Below are 17,430 nucleotides of genomic sequence, written 5' to 3'. Positions count from 1 at the left end.
CATGGCTCAGAGCTGAGGAGTTGTTAGCACAGTGGTATTTGCGGCTTCTTAGCTGAAACCCTTAAAGATCAAACCCCTAATAAGAACAATGTGTACCAGTAAAGAACCGGGCCCCACCACAAGCTTTACTGTGGCCCTCCAACCACCTGAAACTACAGGTCAGGATTACAAATTGTCCCAGGAGGATGAACTTCCCCCTCCTCCTCCTTTAACCTTTGACTTGGTCAGTTTGACTGACACACGGGGAGGAAACATGATGCAGAGGTACCTTGCCTGAATGCTATCAAAACACTCCTTTTTAGCAGAACTTCAAGGGATCGTGAAAGAGTCAGTGGCATTGTGTTACCGTGTCTGGTACGGCTTTGTGAATGACAGAAGAAGTCCTCCAGCCCCCGATTGTCACATGAATTCATGTATTCTTTTGTTGTTTTTTTACACAAGCTTGTTACTTTGGTATCGTACAGTCCTAGTCCCAAATATTTTGGTGAATACAATTACATATTGCTTTTTCTCTTATTGCGTTAGGCTTTCGAAATTTTTCAATTACATTCGCATGGTGGCGTGTGCCCTGCGTTTAGTGTTTCTCAGAGAATGAAAGCAGCGGACGCTGAGGTTTGCCGATGGTTTTACTTCCACATATTCCCTTTCTTGTAGGGTCAGAGAAAAGATTGATACAGTTCTTGTAAGTCTGTTAAATATACAGTCAATGTATGCAGTGGGGGCATATTTAGCTCCTGTAACATGATATTTTTATAAAATTAAAGGTAAAAAAAACACGACAAGTTGTTTTATGGCCTGGTGTATTGACTTTTTTCAGTCTTCTTTATGGTTGCCAATTTCTCACAACCAAATAAGGGACAAAGGTGCTACAGAAAATACACACAAAAAACTAAACAAAACTACATTATATGCGGAGGGTGGAGGATCATTTTCGGAATCCCACAGCCTGAGGAAAGAAGCTGCTCTGAAGTCTGGTGGTACGGCAGCTGATGCTTGTGTAATGCTTGCCAGATGGCAACAGGCTGTTGCTGGAGTGATGTTTTTTAATATAGTTTTCTCTTTTCGCAGGCACCTCTTGTCACCAATATCACTGATGCTCGGTACATGGGTACCAATGAGGTTCTGTGTGGTTTTAGTTACCTGCTGTAGAGCCCTTCCGTCCTGGGCCATGCACTTCCCATGCCAGTTTGTAATGTCTCCCGTCGGGATGCTTTCTATTGCTCCTCCTCTTTAAAAGTTAACAAGAACTTGGCACAGGAATTGTACCTTCATAAGTTTCCTCTAGATATACAGCAATTTATTAACTTTTCCCCCCTAGGATGGAGATGTGTGATGCACATAGCTTTAAGTATCATTGTGTAAGCCTTTGTGGAAAAACCTAAAAATGAATGATCAAATAAATCACAATTTGGTCCTTTACTGCAAAAAATACAATAAATACTGCAAATGCAAAAGTGGAAAAGAGGGGCATCATGACTCACCAAGTCTTTTTCCATGGATGGTTTCGCTGCTCTTGACTGTTTCAAGCTGTCCTTTGTCCTTTTGGAAAGCCAGAAAGAACATGATGTAGATCTTTATGTAGGGCAATTAGATTTCAGAATCATTGTTGGCACTGCTCAATAAATCGTGAACACAGTGGGGTTTTCCAAAGTTGACATTAGCATTATCTGTTGCATATGCTGTGATGTGTCTAATATCCAGTTCATGCTTTTCCAGGCGGTTCATCAGAGCTTGATGTTTGCCATTTGCAGTTTTGCTCACTGGCTTCATAAAAGTCAAGTAACGTGCACCACACTCGATCAGACACAGACAACAGTTTTTCTATTTACCTTGTTTGAGGCATCGGTGGCAACTAATAAATATAAATACACAGGCTCACCTTCGGTCTGGGACAGATCATTCAGAATATCCCACACGGCCTTTGGTCCTAAAACATTCATTGTAATCATCTCAGCTAAGTGCCTCCTTTTCCTTAACATTCCCAGTCTTAACCCCGTCTCATATTTTTAGCAGGTTAACACATATTTGGTCATTTTTTGGCAGGAATTGGGGTATTTAGGTTATACACTACTGATGCGCATAATGGGGCCTGTGATTAAATGACTGGTGATTGCACCTGTGATGTGATCAACACACGATCTGAATGTGCCGTTGGCTGATCTGAGTAGAGTAGCTCCCAATACGGACAAGAGACGTCCCCTATGGGACAAACCAATTTGGCCCAATATATGTGACGAGTTGTCACCTTTTGCAACTAGGCAACTAGGGGTGACTCGGTGTCGTTTCGTCGCTGTGCCTGGCCAAGAAATGGTCTCTAAGAATATTAAGATTAAGAGGTTCTGGGAGATGGATTGTTTTTTTTTTACTTTGGAGAAAGCCAGGCTGTTTTTCCTCTATTTCCAGTCTTTATGCAAAGCTTAGCTAAGCAGCTGCAAGCTGTAGATTCACATTAATTTAAATCTGAGTTTGAGAAGGAAAGTGAAAAAGAACATTCTAGTAAATGTAAAACTATTCCTTCAATAATGGTGATTTGCCTCGAGTGGGGAAAGAGGGAAAGTACTGCATAAACCAACAACCGGTCGTCTAATACTTTCTATGTAAATCCTTTCGTACTTGACTTTCAGCTTGAGCAGTAATGTGTGTAGGATTGGGCAATTTCCGTGGAACAACTTGCTGCATAAATGTTTCATCAACAAGGTAAGAGGATGGAATTAACTTTTATTCCTTTTTATAAGGCTCCCCTGACTGAATGCAGCACAATTGCTTTTACATCATGTCCTGCAGTAAAAATGAACTCAGTGTATATAAAGCCTGTTATCAGCAATGACTCAGCTCCGGAGGAAGGTCCTGCTTGAAACTGTGATTGCTTTGAGAAAAAAACACGCCCTCATTAAGCGGAATTAATGGCTCACAAAAGTAAATGAAGTTGCAGTGGTTTGTGCGTTTGCTTTTGAAAGGAAACATTGACAGAGGTTAGAAAATCGGGAGCCTTGTTCATTTGCAGGGCTTTTCCTACCAATTTATTTCGACTCAGAATTGCACTCCAGCTTTTGTGTTCTTGATGTATCTATGTATATTTACATCATTACAAGTCCATAGTGGCAAGATTGCCATACTTTGTGGTCTATAATAATTTCTAGTGTTTAGTTTTTTGGGGGGGGGTTTTAGTTGTTTTGGGGATGCCTTTTGGAAACTAAAGAAGAGATTCACATCCCGGAGAGCTAGGTAGAGGGGTTTCCTGGGTTGGGAAAATAAATTGGGTGCTGGCTGAGTCTTCCGATGATGACACTCTATTTTGGTTTCCACTCAGGACCCATGAAGTGCACAACATCTGCGCTGTTTTTATTTGTTTAGGACAATCAGGGAAGTCATGAAATGATGTAGTCAGTAGCTAAGTTTATGGGGAATTGGTTTGAAGAACCGGAGGGTTGCGGGTTCAAGTCCCCACTTGGACTTAGAGTGTGGACTGGTAGCAGAGAATAAATATCACTGTTTGCTGTGGTGTACTGATGCTTTTGTCATAAATAATCACACAGAATGCAAAGATTACATGGCCTTTATTCGCACTACTATATTGTACAACAACAGAGAGGCTACTTAGTTGGAACTCTGTAGATCGAGACGGCAAACTTTTACTATTTACTATTACTATTACTATTACTATTTACTATTTACTATTACTATTACTATTTTCAACTTTGACAAAGGCAGCGCATACCAGATTGACTCATTCTGTTCTTACCTACACAATAAAAGCCCTAGACATATACACTGTGTAACTGTTTACCAGAGAGAACTCAAAATCAGACAGCTCTGGCTCAAGAGGATCCCGGTAGTTTGAGCTCTGCCTGGGAAAATCTATTTGTCTAAAACCTTTTACTGAAAAAGTGTTGCAACACTCGTCAATACTCTTGAATAGTGTTGATGCAAAATATTCGCAGGCGTGTATTTCACAATTTTTTTTTTATTCGTCATGCCCCTTGTGTGTGAAGGCCTTAAAAGTTGATTAACATTCACATGTCTGTGTTTTAGTCATGAACATACAGACATACAAAGGAGTAATGCTGTTTATCCTGCCAGCACTTTCACCAACTGTGCATGTTATACAGGTTTGCGACAGGCAGATGATTAGTTGGTCTGATAGATGCTATTTGTGGTAACTGTACACCTACCTGCCCTACTGGAACATCAACCTTCCATCTGTCTGTCAGCACCCGCTGGTCTGGTGAGATGAGGCCTCCCTGCATTCTTAGGCTGGACTTTATACTTACAGATAATACCATAGCTGATGTGAGGTACTGCACTATTATTCTATTCACTGGAGTGCTAAATGGAAAGATTGGATTGTACTTTTTGCAGCCTGTGCTAAGCAGAGGGCTAAATTGGCACTCGTCTTTAGTGAAGGCAGTTTTGAGAGTTCAGTGGAGCATTTTCAGTTTGATGAAATTTTAGAAATTACATCATTCTTTCATTTGAAATGAGAAAAAGATCCCTTCGCTGTCATTTCATGTCCATCATACATTGCTAAAGTGTAACAACCATAACATCTGCCCTGACTGAAGAGTTTTATATGAACAGTGAATTTAACAACTTCACGCAGCAGACTTAAAACGCTCTGCTCCAGACTCTCTGCTTTCCATTTTGCTCCTAATTCTTTCATCCCTCTATTCTACTAAGAGTTCTCCTTCCCAGCTTATTTTCCGCCCCCCTCCTCATCGCAGACTCTCTATCATACATTTTCCTTTGCTGTTGACAAGATAGGGTATCTATGACATAAGAGCCTGTCCCCGTCACACTTGCATGCTCAAACTGTTGCAGGAATAATCCAACATAGGTCATGCAATGCTCAAGTAAACACCAGCCTCAGACCACCAAGGCTGGCTGATAAGTTGAAGGATAGTGAAAATGAAGCCCTTTAAAGCTGTGGGGATGAAATATAGTTAAGTGTAGAGAAAAAAATGATATTGCACTCACAATCATAATGGGCTGATCAAAGGGGATGGAAACCCTAGTGAAATTGCAGGTTAGTACCAGTATTACTTTAGATCTAAAGGCTTTTGTGGTGTTTTACCATGCGGATGCTTGAGGTTTGTAATAACATCAAATATTCATGACGAATTCTTGCAAATGTTGAAGTTAAAGTTAAAAGAAAATCATCCTTTGTCATTATTACCAGCAGCAACAGCTACGCTGGTATTGTTGTCACCCTGTGAGATTGACTGTGAGTCATCACGGCAAAATGTGTTACCGGAGACACCCACTGTAGCAGGGACTACCAGAGAGGAGGTTTTTGAGTACTTTGCCAGGTGTTTATATGTCTGCCTGTCTGTGGCGTGGCAGCTGTGCAAGATGCAGCCACACAACTTTACAGGTGTGTAGTTGAGATCAGATTGAAGGCAGACTGGGAAGATGTTTCTGGTCTGAGCAAAGGCGCCGCAAGTAGGAAGGTATAAGTAGCGGGGAAGGGTTCTCCCCAATTAATGGCCCATACCCAGATTTGGTGATGCAACTGGTGCGATCGCATCGAAAAATGGTCGCTGATTCATTAAGAGTTTAACACTTTAAAACTCTGCTTCATTTGGACTGTGTGGTGGTGGTTTGATCAGATTTGATTGACAATAGTTGTGTCTGAAATCACTTCCTCATTCATTTACTTATAGACACTTAAAATAACGCCAACACTATCTCCAGGCCAAAATACCACTAGAGAGTGAGAACATTTTTATTTTTGTCTGTAATTTAGTTAAACGGACCCTTTAATTACTTAGAATTTATATTTCAATGAGGGAAAAGCTCTTGCAATGCAAACATGAACAACTCGGAATATGTTGCACACTTATTCATTGTATGACTGGAAAAATGTACAGGAAATACATAAAGAACGTATATGATACTATATAAAAGTACATGGTATTTGTTCTGCATAATCTCAAAGAAGCACCAAATATGATGCAAATATTTAAAAAAAACTTTACTTTAGGTGCACAACCAGTGTGCGGAGAGTCTATTGAAATAGTTAAAGAAGTGTAATACCATTTTTCAATAGCACGCAGTTGGCTTTCCTCCAGTGACTTCATCCTGGTTGAGGAACTGCAATGACTGTCCTCGAGCAGTTTGGCGCCCTGTGGTCCATGTTATATAGCGCTGCTTCTCTAAATCCATCAGCACACGCACCACAGACACATACGCACACGGCACATACTGGTTCACACATCCCTGGTGATGATAAGGTCAGCCAGCAGTCATGTCATTCGTTAGCAGCAGGTATAGGGTTACACATGATTTCAATGTGACATCCAATAGCCACAGAAGTCTTAAACACAGATAAAGTATTTCATTTGAACTTGAACAAGAGAGGGATCATTTGATGCTAACCATGCACTGTATGTCCCATTTGCCTCTTGGCATCTTGGTTGACAATTTCTTCCAGTGACCAGAAATGCTCTTGCAGCTATTTCAGCAACCCAAGCGCACACAGAAGAAGGCACACACACACGCACACAGATCTATGTGATACTGCGCATATCGCCATCAGTATGCTTGCTACAATATTCGCCAAACACACCCTCGGTCAGCTTCAAAAGCAACTGATCCCAAGGAAGGAGTCACTTTGCCATGTGTCCATGTGCTCATCTGGATGGCATCGATTCACTTTTCAAAAGGATAAATCCGGATTCTACCTGCTGGAATGATCAAATTACAGTAGTTTATCTTAAAGTACTAACAATAAGCACAGTAGGTTAATTTGCTCGCATCTGCATCTCAGTATTTCAAGGTCTAATATGGGCTATTGATTGACTAACAGGGTACTCGGGTCGGAAGCTTAAATCAGTCACTGACTGTAGCTAATCAATGCTAGGTTAGGCTTTCCCCTCTGCGTGCCACTGCTGAGTGGATAAATGAACTTCTAGTCTTGGCCCTTCCTCAGTGTTTAATACATGTGCTTGTGCAAATCAGATTCCACAAGTCACACCTGTGAGACCTTTTGTCCTGAAGCTATTGACTGCTGATGTTTCTGTTAACATGCTTCCAACACCTTGCGGTTTTCTTGCAAGCTGACTCGACTGCTTTAGATGGCCAGTTTGTCTTGACAATCAAATTGGGTTTTATTTATCTGGTGGATTTCTAAGCCACTGGGCATGCATGCGTGTATGCCAAGATATATAACTTGGTTATCTCCCAAAAGAAACCATTAATTTTCTCTGTGGATTGCACTTTAGCCTGGCTAGGCCAGGCTGGGCTCATCCTTGTGTTTCCCTTTTTCATATTTCAGACATTAAATTGTTGGATTTTTCAATTTTTTTTCAAATTTACAGTTAAGTTACCGAAACGTAACACTCCCTTGTGTGCACGCTTCTGTTACTAGGAGTGTCCTCAGTCCACAGCGAAGCTCTCTGATAGAGCCGTCAGGATGGCCGCCTTCGGCAATTTAACTCGTAGCATGAAGCGATGGGACTTGGCCAATCGATTGGCTTATTACTGACCTCCCCTCATCGGGGAGTGTGTTGTGCTTCCATCACAACCGCAGTCAGTACTGCGGGGAGGATAATTGCAGTGTGTAGTGCACGGGGTGGGTCTCAAATATCCCAGCACTCAGCCTGTTGCCAGAGGAAAACACATTGATCTCTGAAGGTGATGAAAAGACCCTCTCGAAGGCCCTGCTTCCTCCTCAGGAGCGTTCCAGCCTTGACACTGAACCGAAGGAAAAACCTAGATGATCCATGCGTGCCTGCCAGCTATAGTCGTACTCATGTCATTTGTCTTTTACGAGTGTGTGTGTGTTTGACAAAGAACTAGAGAAGAGCTGCTTGTTCGAATGATTTTCAGTCCTTGAAACGGTTTGTTCAGAGTGTATGAGTGTGTGTGTGTGTCTTTGTTTTGGTATTGGGTGTAAATGTCCACTGCAGGACTGTAACTGCTCAATCAATGCAGAGACTCTCAAGTGAAAAAGCAGTTAAATTGTCTGCAATCAGTGTAGCACTGGGCAAGTCTATTTTACTGTGGCGGTGTGGCGAGAGAGATGCATTTTTAACACTAGTTCAATCTGCCTGACGCAATGTTAATGGGCCCTGCAGCGACAGACAAATTCCTTGCATCATAATGGATTGACTCAGGGTTTAATGAACTGACAACTGGCATCTGGACAAACAGCGCAGGACCCAACACACGCACAAACTCACACACACACACACACACTGGCACGAAATTGCCATATCCATCAGGGATGGGTGTAGAAATGAATTCATTTCAAGTTGATAACATCCTCTGACCACTGAGTGTACACAGACATAGACATTCTCGCAGAACGTACGCATCATTAATTTCTTTTTTAATCAGTTGCTGCACTCTGCGTCATAATGAACGCTGCTTTATATAATTAGTTTCAGATCCGTGTTGGGGCGATGTCCTGGGACTCTCTGACATTAACAAGTGTCCTGTTGGAACTGAGAATTATTTTCAACTTTAACATAATGACAACACTGACATGGACTCTTGATTATATCACAACTGTGTGTTTTCATGATGTCTTGTAATTGAAAACTGCAGAACCGAGTTTCATTAGAGTTTGTGGAGCAGGCATCATTGTTCAATACCCGTCATGAACGTTTGTTCAGTGAGAGGTCTTGCTTTACGGCCGTTGTATAAACTGTAAATTCACAGCTAAAAAATCACACTCTCTTGAGCAGCAATGTATACAGATGTTGATTTACATGTAATGAATGCAGGTAAATACAAAGAAAGTAGTAGAATCTGTTACAGCCCTGTTTTACTTTATTCCAAAAATGGAAAATCTGCATTTAAACTGGGTAGACACACTAAACTGGGTAGACACACTGCATATGTGCGCGCGCGCACATATGCACTATTTAGAACACTGTACAAGATATTATGTGGTGACAAAATAAGTGCACCAAAAGAGTATAATGAGTAAATGTAAAAATCAGACACAATGGTCTCTTTACTGGGCAATAGATTAAATACTATTTGGAAGAATTATTAAGGAAATGGCTATAATCATCATATTTATTCAGGAAATGGTTGCATTAGAGTTAAGTGCAGTTGGAAATAAGGATAATGAAGATATATGCCACTGAATCAGACAATTATGTGAAATATCCGTTTAGGACATTGTTTTTCTAGGTCAGGTTGGGATTCAAATGTATGTCCTTGGAACATTTAAATAGCCCCTGAATTCTCCTGCAGAATTTGGTGTTTATATCGAGTTGCCAAAACCCCTAAAGAGAACATGTCGGATGTCTTGATTTAACATTATAGGGTAGTAGCTTAGCCCACTCAAAATGGTTAACAAACAATTATACTATTCTGTATTATAATCCACAGTTTATTCTTTGCTTGCAAGAAAAATAATCCAAACAGCATGGCTCCTATTTGCTAAAGAACCACTGGCATTAAGAGAGGTTGATGGTAGGGTTTCTCTTTGAAATTGAATGACATTACATGCTAACCATGCTGTAGCCTGCTCCTTGTATCAGATATCTGGAATGTGGAAAGTTACGTCTAATTTCCAGGAGTTGAACTTCCATTGACACAATGTGCAGCTGACTTTCAGTAAATCGCAAACATCCATAAATCTCATGTTTGCTTTCTGAAATAAATCCTGCCAGGGGCGAATGTCTGTGTTATGAACAGCTCTCGTGTGCTTTTGTATGAACCTTCAGATTACCTTTTTCAAAGCTGTGACACCCATTCAATAGTTTGTTTGATTCTGTTATGTGGAGAAGCACATATGGCTTAACAGGATCAGGTGAACAACCAGTCATGCTACTAACATTTAGAGAGCAACAAGTTCCTGCAGCCATGCACAGGACTGAAAACGAATTCATAAGAAACGTTGTTCTGCTTTCTGTCTCTTCATCTCTCCTAAATGGTTTGAGGAAATTAAGGGATTAGTACAAGTAGTTAAGAAGGTCATTCGGAATACAACAAGGGCTTCCTTTCCGGAGTGAGTTTGCTGGGTCACAAGTTCAAGGGGACCTTTCTATTTCTCTCAACAATGCCCATGACTGATGACCTCAAGAGGAGTTAGAATCTGGTGGAGACGCAGTCCAGATCTTCATCTCATCCTTCTGTTATCTGCTGACTGTGTTAGACTTCCTTGAGTTTTGAATCAGTGGTTTGGCTCGAGACACACAGGTGCAGTTCAACTGTAAAGTTTAACTTTTGTAACCTCAAAGACCTCAGAGGTCAGTAGAGCAGTTCGATAAACTATACATGTGATTTCTAACCAAAGGTACTTGCACCCAGGTGGCAACAACTGGTTCTGAAAAGTGAAGCCAATGCCAAAGTGCCCAAAACTTGCATTATTTCTAATGGCTATCTGGGGGCGTCGCCTCTGGTTGTAAGAAGTCTGGTTGACAGTAAATGCTTGTAGCCCAGGGAGTTTGTCTGCAGTTGTTTCTTTGCTAAGGGGAGCGATTGTGAAGTAGCTCAACTAATTGTTTGGATAAAAATGTATGAATCGAGTCAGCTGTAATACCTGAACACCACCTGTTGAGAGTGCATAAAACTAGATTGCAAGCAAGCAGAAAAGTTAAAAAACATTTAGTTGTGTGATGGATAAATGGTTGAAATAGTTCAAAGTAATTGGTAAGTTGTTAAGATGGAGAGATGAGTAATGCATGGATGGTTTGAATTAATGGTGGGTTCAAGGATGGAGTACTTGCGTTTCTGATATGACAGAGTTGTGGGCGTACGTCTGACAAAAAAGGTAACTACTGAACTGCTGCATTGGACACACAAATTCTTAGTATTTAAAAGTAATCTTCGCTATTGTCTGTGAGGTTTCACCGAGAGCTCTTGAGGGGAGTAAATTGCAGAATATTTTCTCTACATAGTTCTGTTGAAAACGTGCAGATATTCCAAAGTCATTGTGTGGGAGAGGCTCTGCGTGTTAGCTGTTTTATTTTACAAATCGTATTTTGACAACAATACACATCCCGTTTCAGATGACGAGAGCAGTGACATTTAAAGATGAGGCTGATTGTGAAATTGTGGTCCAATTTAAATTTTTTTCCCTTGGACAGTGGACCCAGTGTTCCATGAATGATCCTTTTATGTGTTGATTTATTCATTGTCATGCAGAGTAATAAGGATGTTGGATCAAAATTGTTGTCCTCTTTGCCAGACGTTTCCACAAAAATGTACTTGTAAAGTAAAAAATGATTGTACGGTAGAAAGCCAGGTTTTGTGCAGCTTTAGTTCCGTTGACCTGGATACCCAATAGTTGCCAGGATTAATAAACTTATCCATCCATGTTGTGGGTTTAAATGGACTATATTAAAGTCCATTTCGACTAAATCTTCTTAAATCCTTGGAATGCTTGTAAAGACATTGATCATCAGATTCTTTTTAGAAATATTCTGAACATTTCATTCAACCACAGCTCCAAGTTTAAGTACCTTGAGATGGCCCAATAATCTGTATCCTTGAATTCTGATATAGACAGACAGTGATGAAAATGAAGAGACATTTTGCAAATGTTTTCAATGTTTTTTTGTCAAAGATATTGAACTGTTTGCCAACACAATGACGCAGACATAACTTTTACACCGTGATGTAACTTGACAATCGCAACAAAACCATTGTCATACATTTCAACTGGAAATTGAAGCGTAGCGTTTTATAGAACAGCATACGAAAGACGATTGCGTAGTTGTTGTTTTTTTGGAGATCCAAACCATTCAAAGACGCCGGGTGTCAAAGTCTCGCCAGCAAAACAATGGCAGGTCAGTTTCTTAAAACATTGGCACTGGAATTAATGTATTGCCATGAAATTTCTCCAAAAAAATCGTTCTGGACATTTTATTTTTATGACTCGTATTTAAACAGTGCACACAACAATGCGGCACTTTATGTATCCAGGGAAAATTGTTTTAAAATGAATTATGGAAAAGAATCAAACGCACAGAGCACAACAAAGCACAAAGTTCTCAATAAGCAGGTTTGTTGCACGGCCCGTAGGAAGTGCAGCGTCTTAATGTGTGTTGTCTTATTTGAATCATTACTCAAAAACAAAATCAACTGATTGCAGATGATATTTTAATATGGGACAATGCAAATTATATCTCAAACATGCTGAGAAGTCTAAAGCCAATTCCCTTCAATTCCCTGATTTACTTTGGAGGTTGTAGCTGGTACCCAGTTTGCTGTTTTTGGCGTAACGTTTAGTCTGAGGAATGGCTGTGTTGCTTTGCGAGAGAACCATTGAGTGGTCTGAATATGTGCATCAAGCTCTGAAACAATGCTGGTATTGTTAATGAGTCAGTTCAAGGCTGGTTCGCTTGAAACTGATTTGATTCGGAGGAAAAGAGAAACAGAGCAGAGCTGCCTTTCTGCTCGCTGTTCAGAGCAAATCAATATTGTATGGATGAAGGGTAGTATTAAAACGCAATTGTGTCTCAAATGTATGAAATATAAACAAGAAGTTTATTATGTCAGGCAATCTGTAGCTTTGAAATAATGTTGTAATGAACAACTCAGAAACAATACAGCATGTTTCACAATACTGCCAATTACATGGGATTCTTTTCTGCCAAATCGCATTAAAATGACAACTTCTATCAATATTTAGGACAAAAACTCTGTGGGATTGTAAACAATCTTGTGTTGTTTTACTGTTCCTAAAAAAAGCAGAATATGAATAAGACTTGAAAACATTGTGCTAATGATTCCATGCTGTGATGTGCAGAATGACAATCTTGAATATTCACGAGTCAATATTCCAATTTCCTGAAAGTTTACCATGGTGATTTTCAGCGTCTTGTGTCATATTTAGTTAGCTGTGTTGATTTTGAATTGTTAAAATGTGACTATGTAGACAAACTATTTGTTTAATTATTACAAATATTATATTTGTATTTTTAACATAGTAGAATTTGAGTTGCCTGATATTTGTGTTTAAGACTAAAACAGCCATGCTGGCATCTAATGAGGCTGTACTTCATTAATGAGGCTGGACATAGTGGTGCATTGAGTTGAATGCTAACATGAACATGCTAACAGGCTGATGTTCAGCAGGTTATAATGTTTACCATGTTTACCATCATAGAGTCTTTGGAGTGTTAGCACGCTATCATTTGCTAATTTGCACTGAACACAAAGTTCAGATGAGGCTGATGGGAATGTTGGTAGTTTTCAGGTTTTTTTTGGGAACGTTTTGGTCAAATTAGAATTTTGAAGTGATGCTGTAACTAGTAGAGACATGCATGTCTGAATCAAATTTCATGGCAATCCATCCAATTTCAGTCAAAACCACAAAATGTAAATATTGTGGCGGCGGAAAAGGAAAAGAAAGTTGGACTCATCCTCTGGGGACCCGGATGTCTGTACACAGCTTCTTGACGATCCAACCAATAGTTGTCGAGCACAGTATATCTGGAGCACAGTTGTGGACTGACTTGACATCGCCATCCATAGAAGCCACACCAGCAGCACGGCCTAATGGGAAGCTAATTAGCACTTATAATGTGGCTTTCTGCTCCTTACTTTCTAAAAAGCAAGACCCCACCATACAACACAATGTAAAAACACAATACACGGGGGCCATTTTGATTTGTCCGACCACAAACTCTGTCCGACTAATTGACGAATTGAAGTTCGCTTTGATTTATTTCCCCTTTAGACTCGAAAGCTGTTGAAAAGGTTGAGAAGGTTTCAACAGTTCCTAGTGTTCATAGTTGTTGACCCTCATCATAAAATTCCCTGCCACATTTTTTCTGAAACCACTGTTCCATGACAGTACTTGGGATGCTGTGAGAAAATATCAGGCCAAATACAATGTTTTTGAGCATGAATAATGTTTTTCCTTGACAGGCAGCTTAAGATCTCTCAGCACTTTAGGACTCGGTTGGAGTCTGATTGGTTTTATTTATGACCAGAGGATTCACAAAAATTCTCTTTTTTGTCTTAATTGATTTAAGAACATGTGAGAACTGCCTTTGACTGGTCCTGAACTTTAAGTTATTCTTTCTCTCGTGTTTCATAAACTGAAACTTTATAGCATTTTTCTTGGCATATTTCTACAAAGTTTGAAATGTCACTGGTACAGTTGCTTGGTATCTCTCCTTACAGTCTATAATCGGAATGAAAATATTGCGACGAATAAAGTAACTCACGATGATATCTGAAAATAATGTTGGGTATTTTGTCTTGACCACCAACTCCCATGTGGGGAGAGTTTTCTCTGCAGCTGTCAAAAATGCACCGCCAAAATCAGGAGGATGTTGTATCGACACACAAAAAAAATCCTCTCAGAGGTGTCAAGTGTCATTTCAAAGTGAGCAATAATGAAGTGACTGCCAAGTGCAGTAAACCCCCTTCTGTTTCTTTTAAAACCTCGAAAAACTAACCTATGGAGAAAGCGGAGTTGATGTGAATCATAGTAAAGTGAGAGTCAAACTCCACCTGTGGTTACATACTTTAAACTGTGCCTGGACCCTTCGCTGGCAGTGTTTGACATTATCCTGGAAACGGTCCAATAGGAGCGGAGTTGGAGGCTGAAGTGGAGCCAAACAGTGGGATCAAATTGAGGACTAAGAGTTGCGCAATATAATCCTGTATTTTGCACCCCAGTAACATATCTGGTGTGTCCTAAAAGGCAGTGTTCTGATTTATTTAACTCTTCACTTTGTTGCTTTCATTCCACTTCCATCTAGAGGGAATCCTTTAGAGGTAGCAGGAATGTTTATTGGATGACATGCTGATAAATAAAGAGAGGTTTATGTACAGGCTGGGGTGTTGGAGGTAATTAGTACGGTTGTTTTGTACTCTTAGTCCTGCTTTTTTTAGCTGACGATCAAAGCCCCATGTCACAAAGTCATCGTTTGGAGCAACATTAGACACCCAGGCAATTATTGTCGAGCTTTGCAGTCTGTTCAAAAACTTTCACCGACCCTGTTACACTACTGTAATTACCTTGAACCTTAACATGGCGACAAAACGTTATTCTTTGTCGGTTTGGGTGTTAAAAAGAGTCTCCAAATCAATTTGCATAATAACTCTTCACAGCATTGTTGCTGCCTGAAATTGGATCTGAATATTTTCTGTGATGCAGAACCAGACGGGGAAGATTGTTCCTCTTGGTTACATTAACTTCCGATCTTTTTTTATCCTGACAACTCCTTTCATGTTGAGTGGATAGAGCAATTTCCCTTACTAGATGTTATCCATTCCATTGCAAGTTGACAAGCCTCCTCAAATGGAGTGGAGAGTCCCTGTGTACTTCTGTGTAATCATACAAGCCCAACTCTTAATTTCCAGCTCGTCTAAAAGTCATAGCTTTACCCTTTGACTATACTGTCAATACACACGCTTTTTTTGGGGGCAGAGAGCAAACAAAATGCCAATGCCTGACACTTTTTTTTCCAGCTGCCAACCTCAGGAAAAGCCTGCATTGCTGGGAGGAATGGATCATTTTGGGGAGAGATGCTCCCACTTTCCAAACTGAGAACTAAACCTTCATACAATACGACCCAGTCAAGTCTTCAACATGTAAAACCTGGCAAGGCGTGTAATTGTTTTACTCCTCCAGCCTGCGCTTTAGCAGATTGATGGCGCTGACAGAAAAATGGCAAACAGGAAAACACTGTCTAGGTAAACAAATTAAAAGCCAGGGCATCCGTGCTGAAAAAGGATAAAGAAACACGGTTGACAGCATGAAACACAGTGTGTGTTTCCTTTTTTCCACCTCAGGTTATGTATAAATATAGCCTAAATACTTAATGAACCTTGAGATTTTGAGGTGTCTGTCGTCCAAAGGCAATATCTTTTAGTGGCTCTCTCCTCCTGCTGTGAGAATATTTGAAGAATATGAAACTGATATGAAACAAAAAGACAATTAAATCACTAAAATGTATTACATCCTTCTTTTTTTTTGCAGGACCTCCGGGAAAGCGAGGAAGAAGAGGCCGAAATGGAGAGCCTGGTATGTGCATTTGTGTTTGTGTGTGTGTGTGTGTGCGTTTCTGTCTCTGTGCATGTGTGCGGCCAAAGATCACTTAACGTCCCAATCCAGGAACATTCAAGGAGCAATTCAGGAGGACATCAGCAAATCATACTGCAGTTACAATCATGTAAAAGTACTCTGTATATGTTTGGAGGCCAAAATAGGTTATAGATGTGTACTTTGTGGGCTGGTGGTTTCAGTGTTCACTTGGATTGTTTTAGCTTCAGTCGCTATAGAAACTGTGTGAGACAGTGATGCCCGAACTTGTTGGAGCGGATGACGTCCGTGTCCAAGTTTTGAGACACACTAACCCTCTGATGGTGATCCTACTTCGAAGTTCAGCATATATAGCAGTTGTTTGTTTCCACAAATTCAGCAACAAGTTGTCGTAATACGTTCTCCAATCTCCCCTCCCTCCTCCCACACACACACACACACACTCTCTCTCTCTCCTGAGCTGACAACAAACTTGCCGAGGCCTCGGGTATCCAGGAAGGACGACATGTTTTGTGACGACACTCCCACAAGACGTGTCGCAACAAATTGAATTCACAGCGAGAACATGCACTTGGCAAGGAGCTGCATCCACACTCCGTTCACCTGATAGTAAAAGTGATAATGGGCTCCGGAGTGTGGCAGTGTTCCTGTATCGAGAGCGCCGTGCTGCAGAGAGCAGCCAACGCTTTGGAACAAAAGTACTGCCCTTGTAAAAAAGACATTGGAGACACAGGGCAAAGTAAGGTCCCAATTTGAAGTGAGGTCGAGTAATAAGGGAGCGGTTTGGATTCACAGCCTGAGAAACAAACACTGTCAGGGGAGAATAAAAATCTGCTACCACCAAATCCAGCTGCTACTCTTTTAGCGTCCCAGGAGTTAAATCGAATGAGCGGTTATTTGAGTATCAAAGATTCTATTTCTTCCTTAATTTTTGATTTTGTCAAATTAGTTTTGAATCCCATTGTGGCCATGTTGAGATGTAAATGAGTGTGGTGGGTCTCTCTGCCTTCTCTTTTTTCTGAGTTACATAATACTCAAGTAATCCAGTGCATGACTTGAAAGCCAAGGGAGATGAGACAAAAAAAAAATAGTTATCAATTGACAGATAGACAACAGTTCAATGTTCTGGTTGGCTGCAGATCTGTAATACCGCTGGTCTTTGTTTATACAGCGTTTAACTTTTCAAATAAACATCCATCATGACAGCATATTTCAAATGGCACCATTGTGCGAAGACGGTTCTTTCTCTCCCTGGTCAACCAGAGCAAATGTGAAGAACGTGAACCGCTTCCTCCAAAACAAATCAATTGGAACCAAGCAAGCAATCATAACCCAATCACAATGTCTGGACTTGAGAGGCAGAGTGGCCTTCGGGAAGACAATAGGGAACAATTGGGATGATGGTCCTTACCGCTGTGTACAACAGCCCAAATTACAGTACTAAACAAGGCCGAGGTACATTGTCAAAT

General features: G+C 40.5%; 1 protein-coding gene across 7 annotated transcripts in view; it reads left to right on the top strand.

Moving 5' to 3' along the window:
* The window catches only part of col25a1 (collagen type XXV alpha 1 chain), a 142,150-nt gene that overhangs the window by 65,326 nt on the left and 59,394 nt on the right, over nucleotides 1-17,430 (top strand). For all 7 annotated transcript variants that reach the window (XR_004212891.1, XR_004212890.1, XR_004212892.1 and 4 more), the window contains exon 3: nucleotides 15,899-15,943. Coding sequence is in view for 3 of the 7 variants with exons in the window: in XM_031850877.1 (XP_031706737.1) it covers nucleotides 15,899-15,943 (45 nt within the window). In the remaining 4 variants the exon portion in view is untranslated. The remainder of the gene's footprint in view (nucleotides 1-15,898; nucleotides 15,944-17,430) is intronic.

Source organism: Anarrhichthys ocellatus, unplaced genomic scaffold, assembly GCF_004355925.1.
Source record: "Anarrhichthys ocellatus isolate YVR2014 unplaced genomic scaffold, GSC_Weel_1.0 scaffold11, whole genome shotgun sequence".
NCBI classification, from domain to species: Eukaryota; Metazoa; Chordata; class Actinopteri; order Perciformes; family Anarhichadidae; genus Anarrhichthys; species Anarrhichthys ocellatus.
The sequence above is the reverse complement of the archived record's forward strand: the minus strand, read 5'-3'. Positions and strand labels throughout refer to the sequence as shown.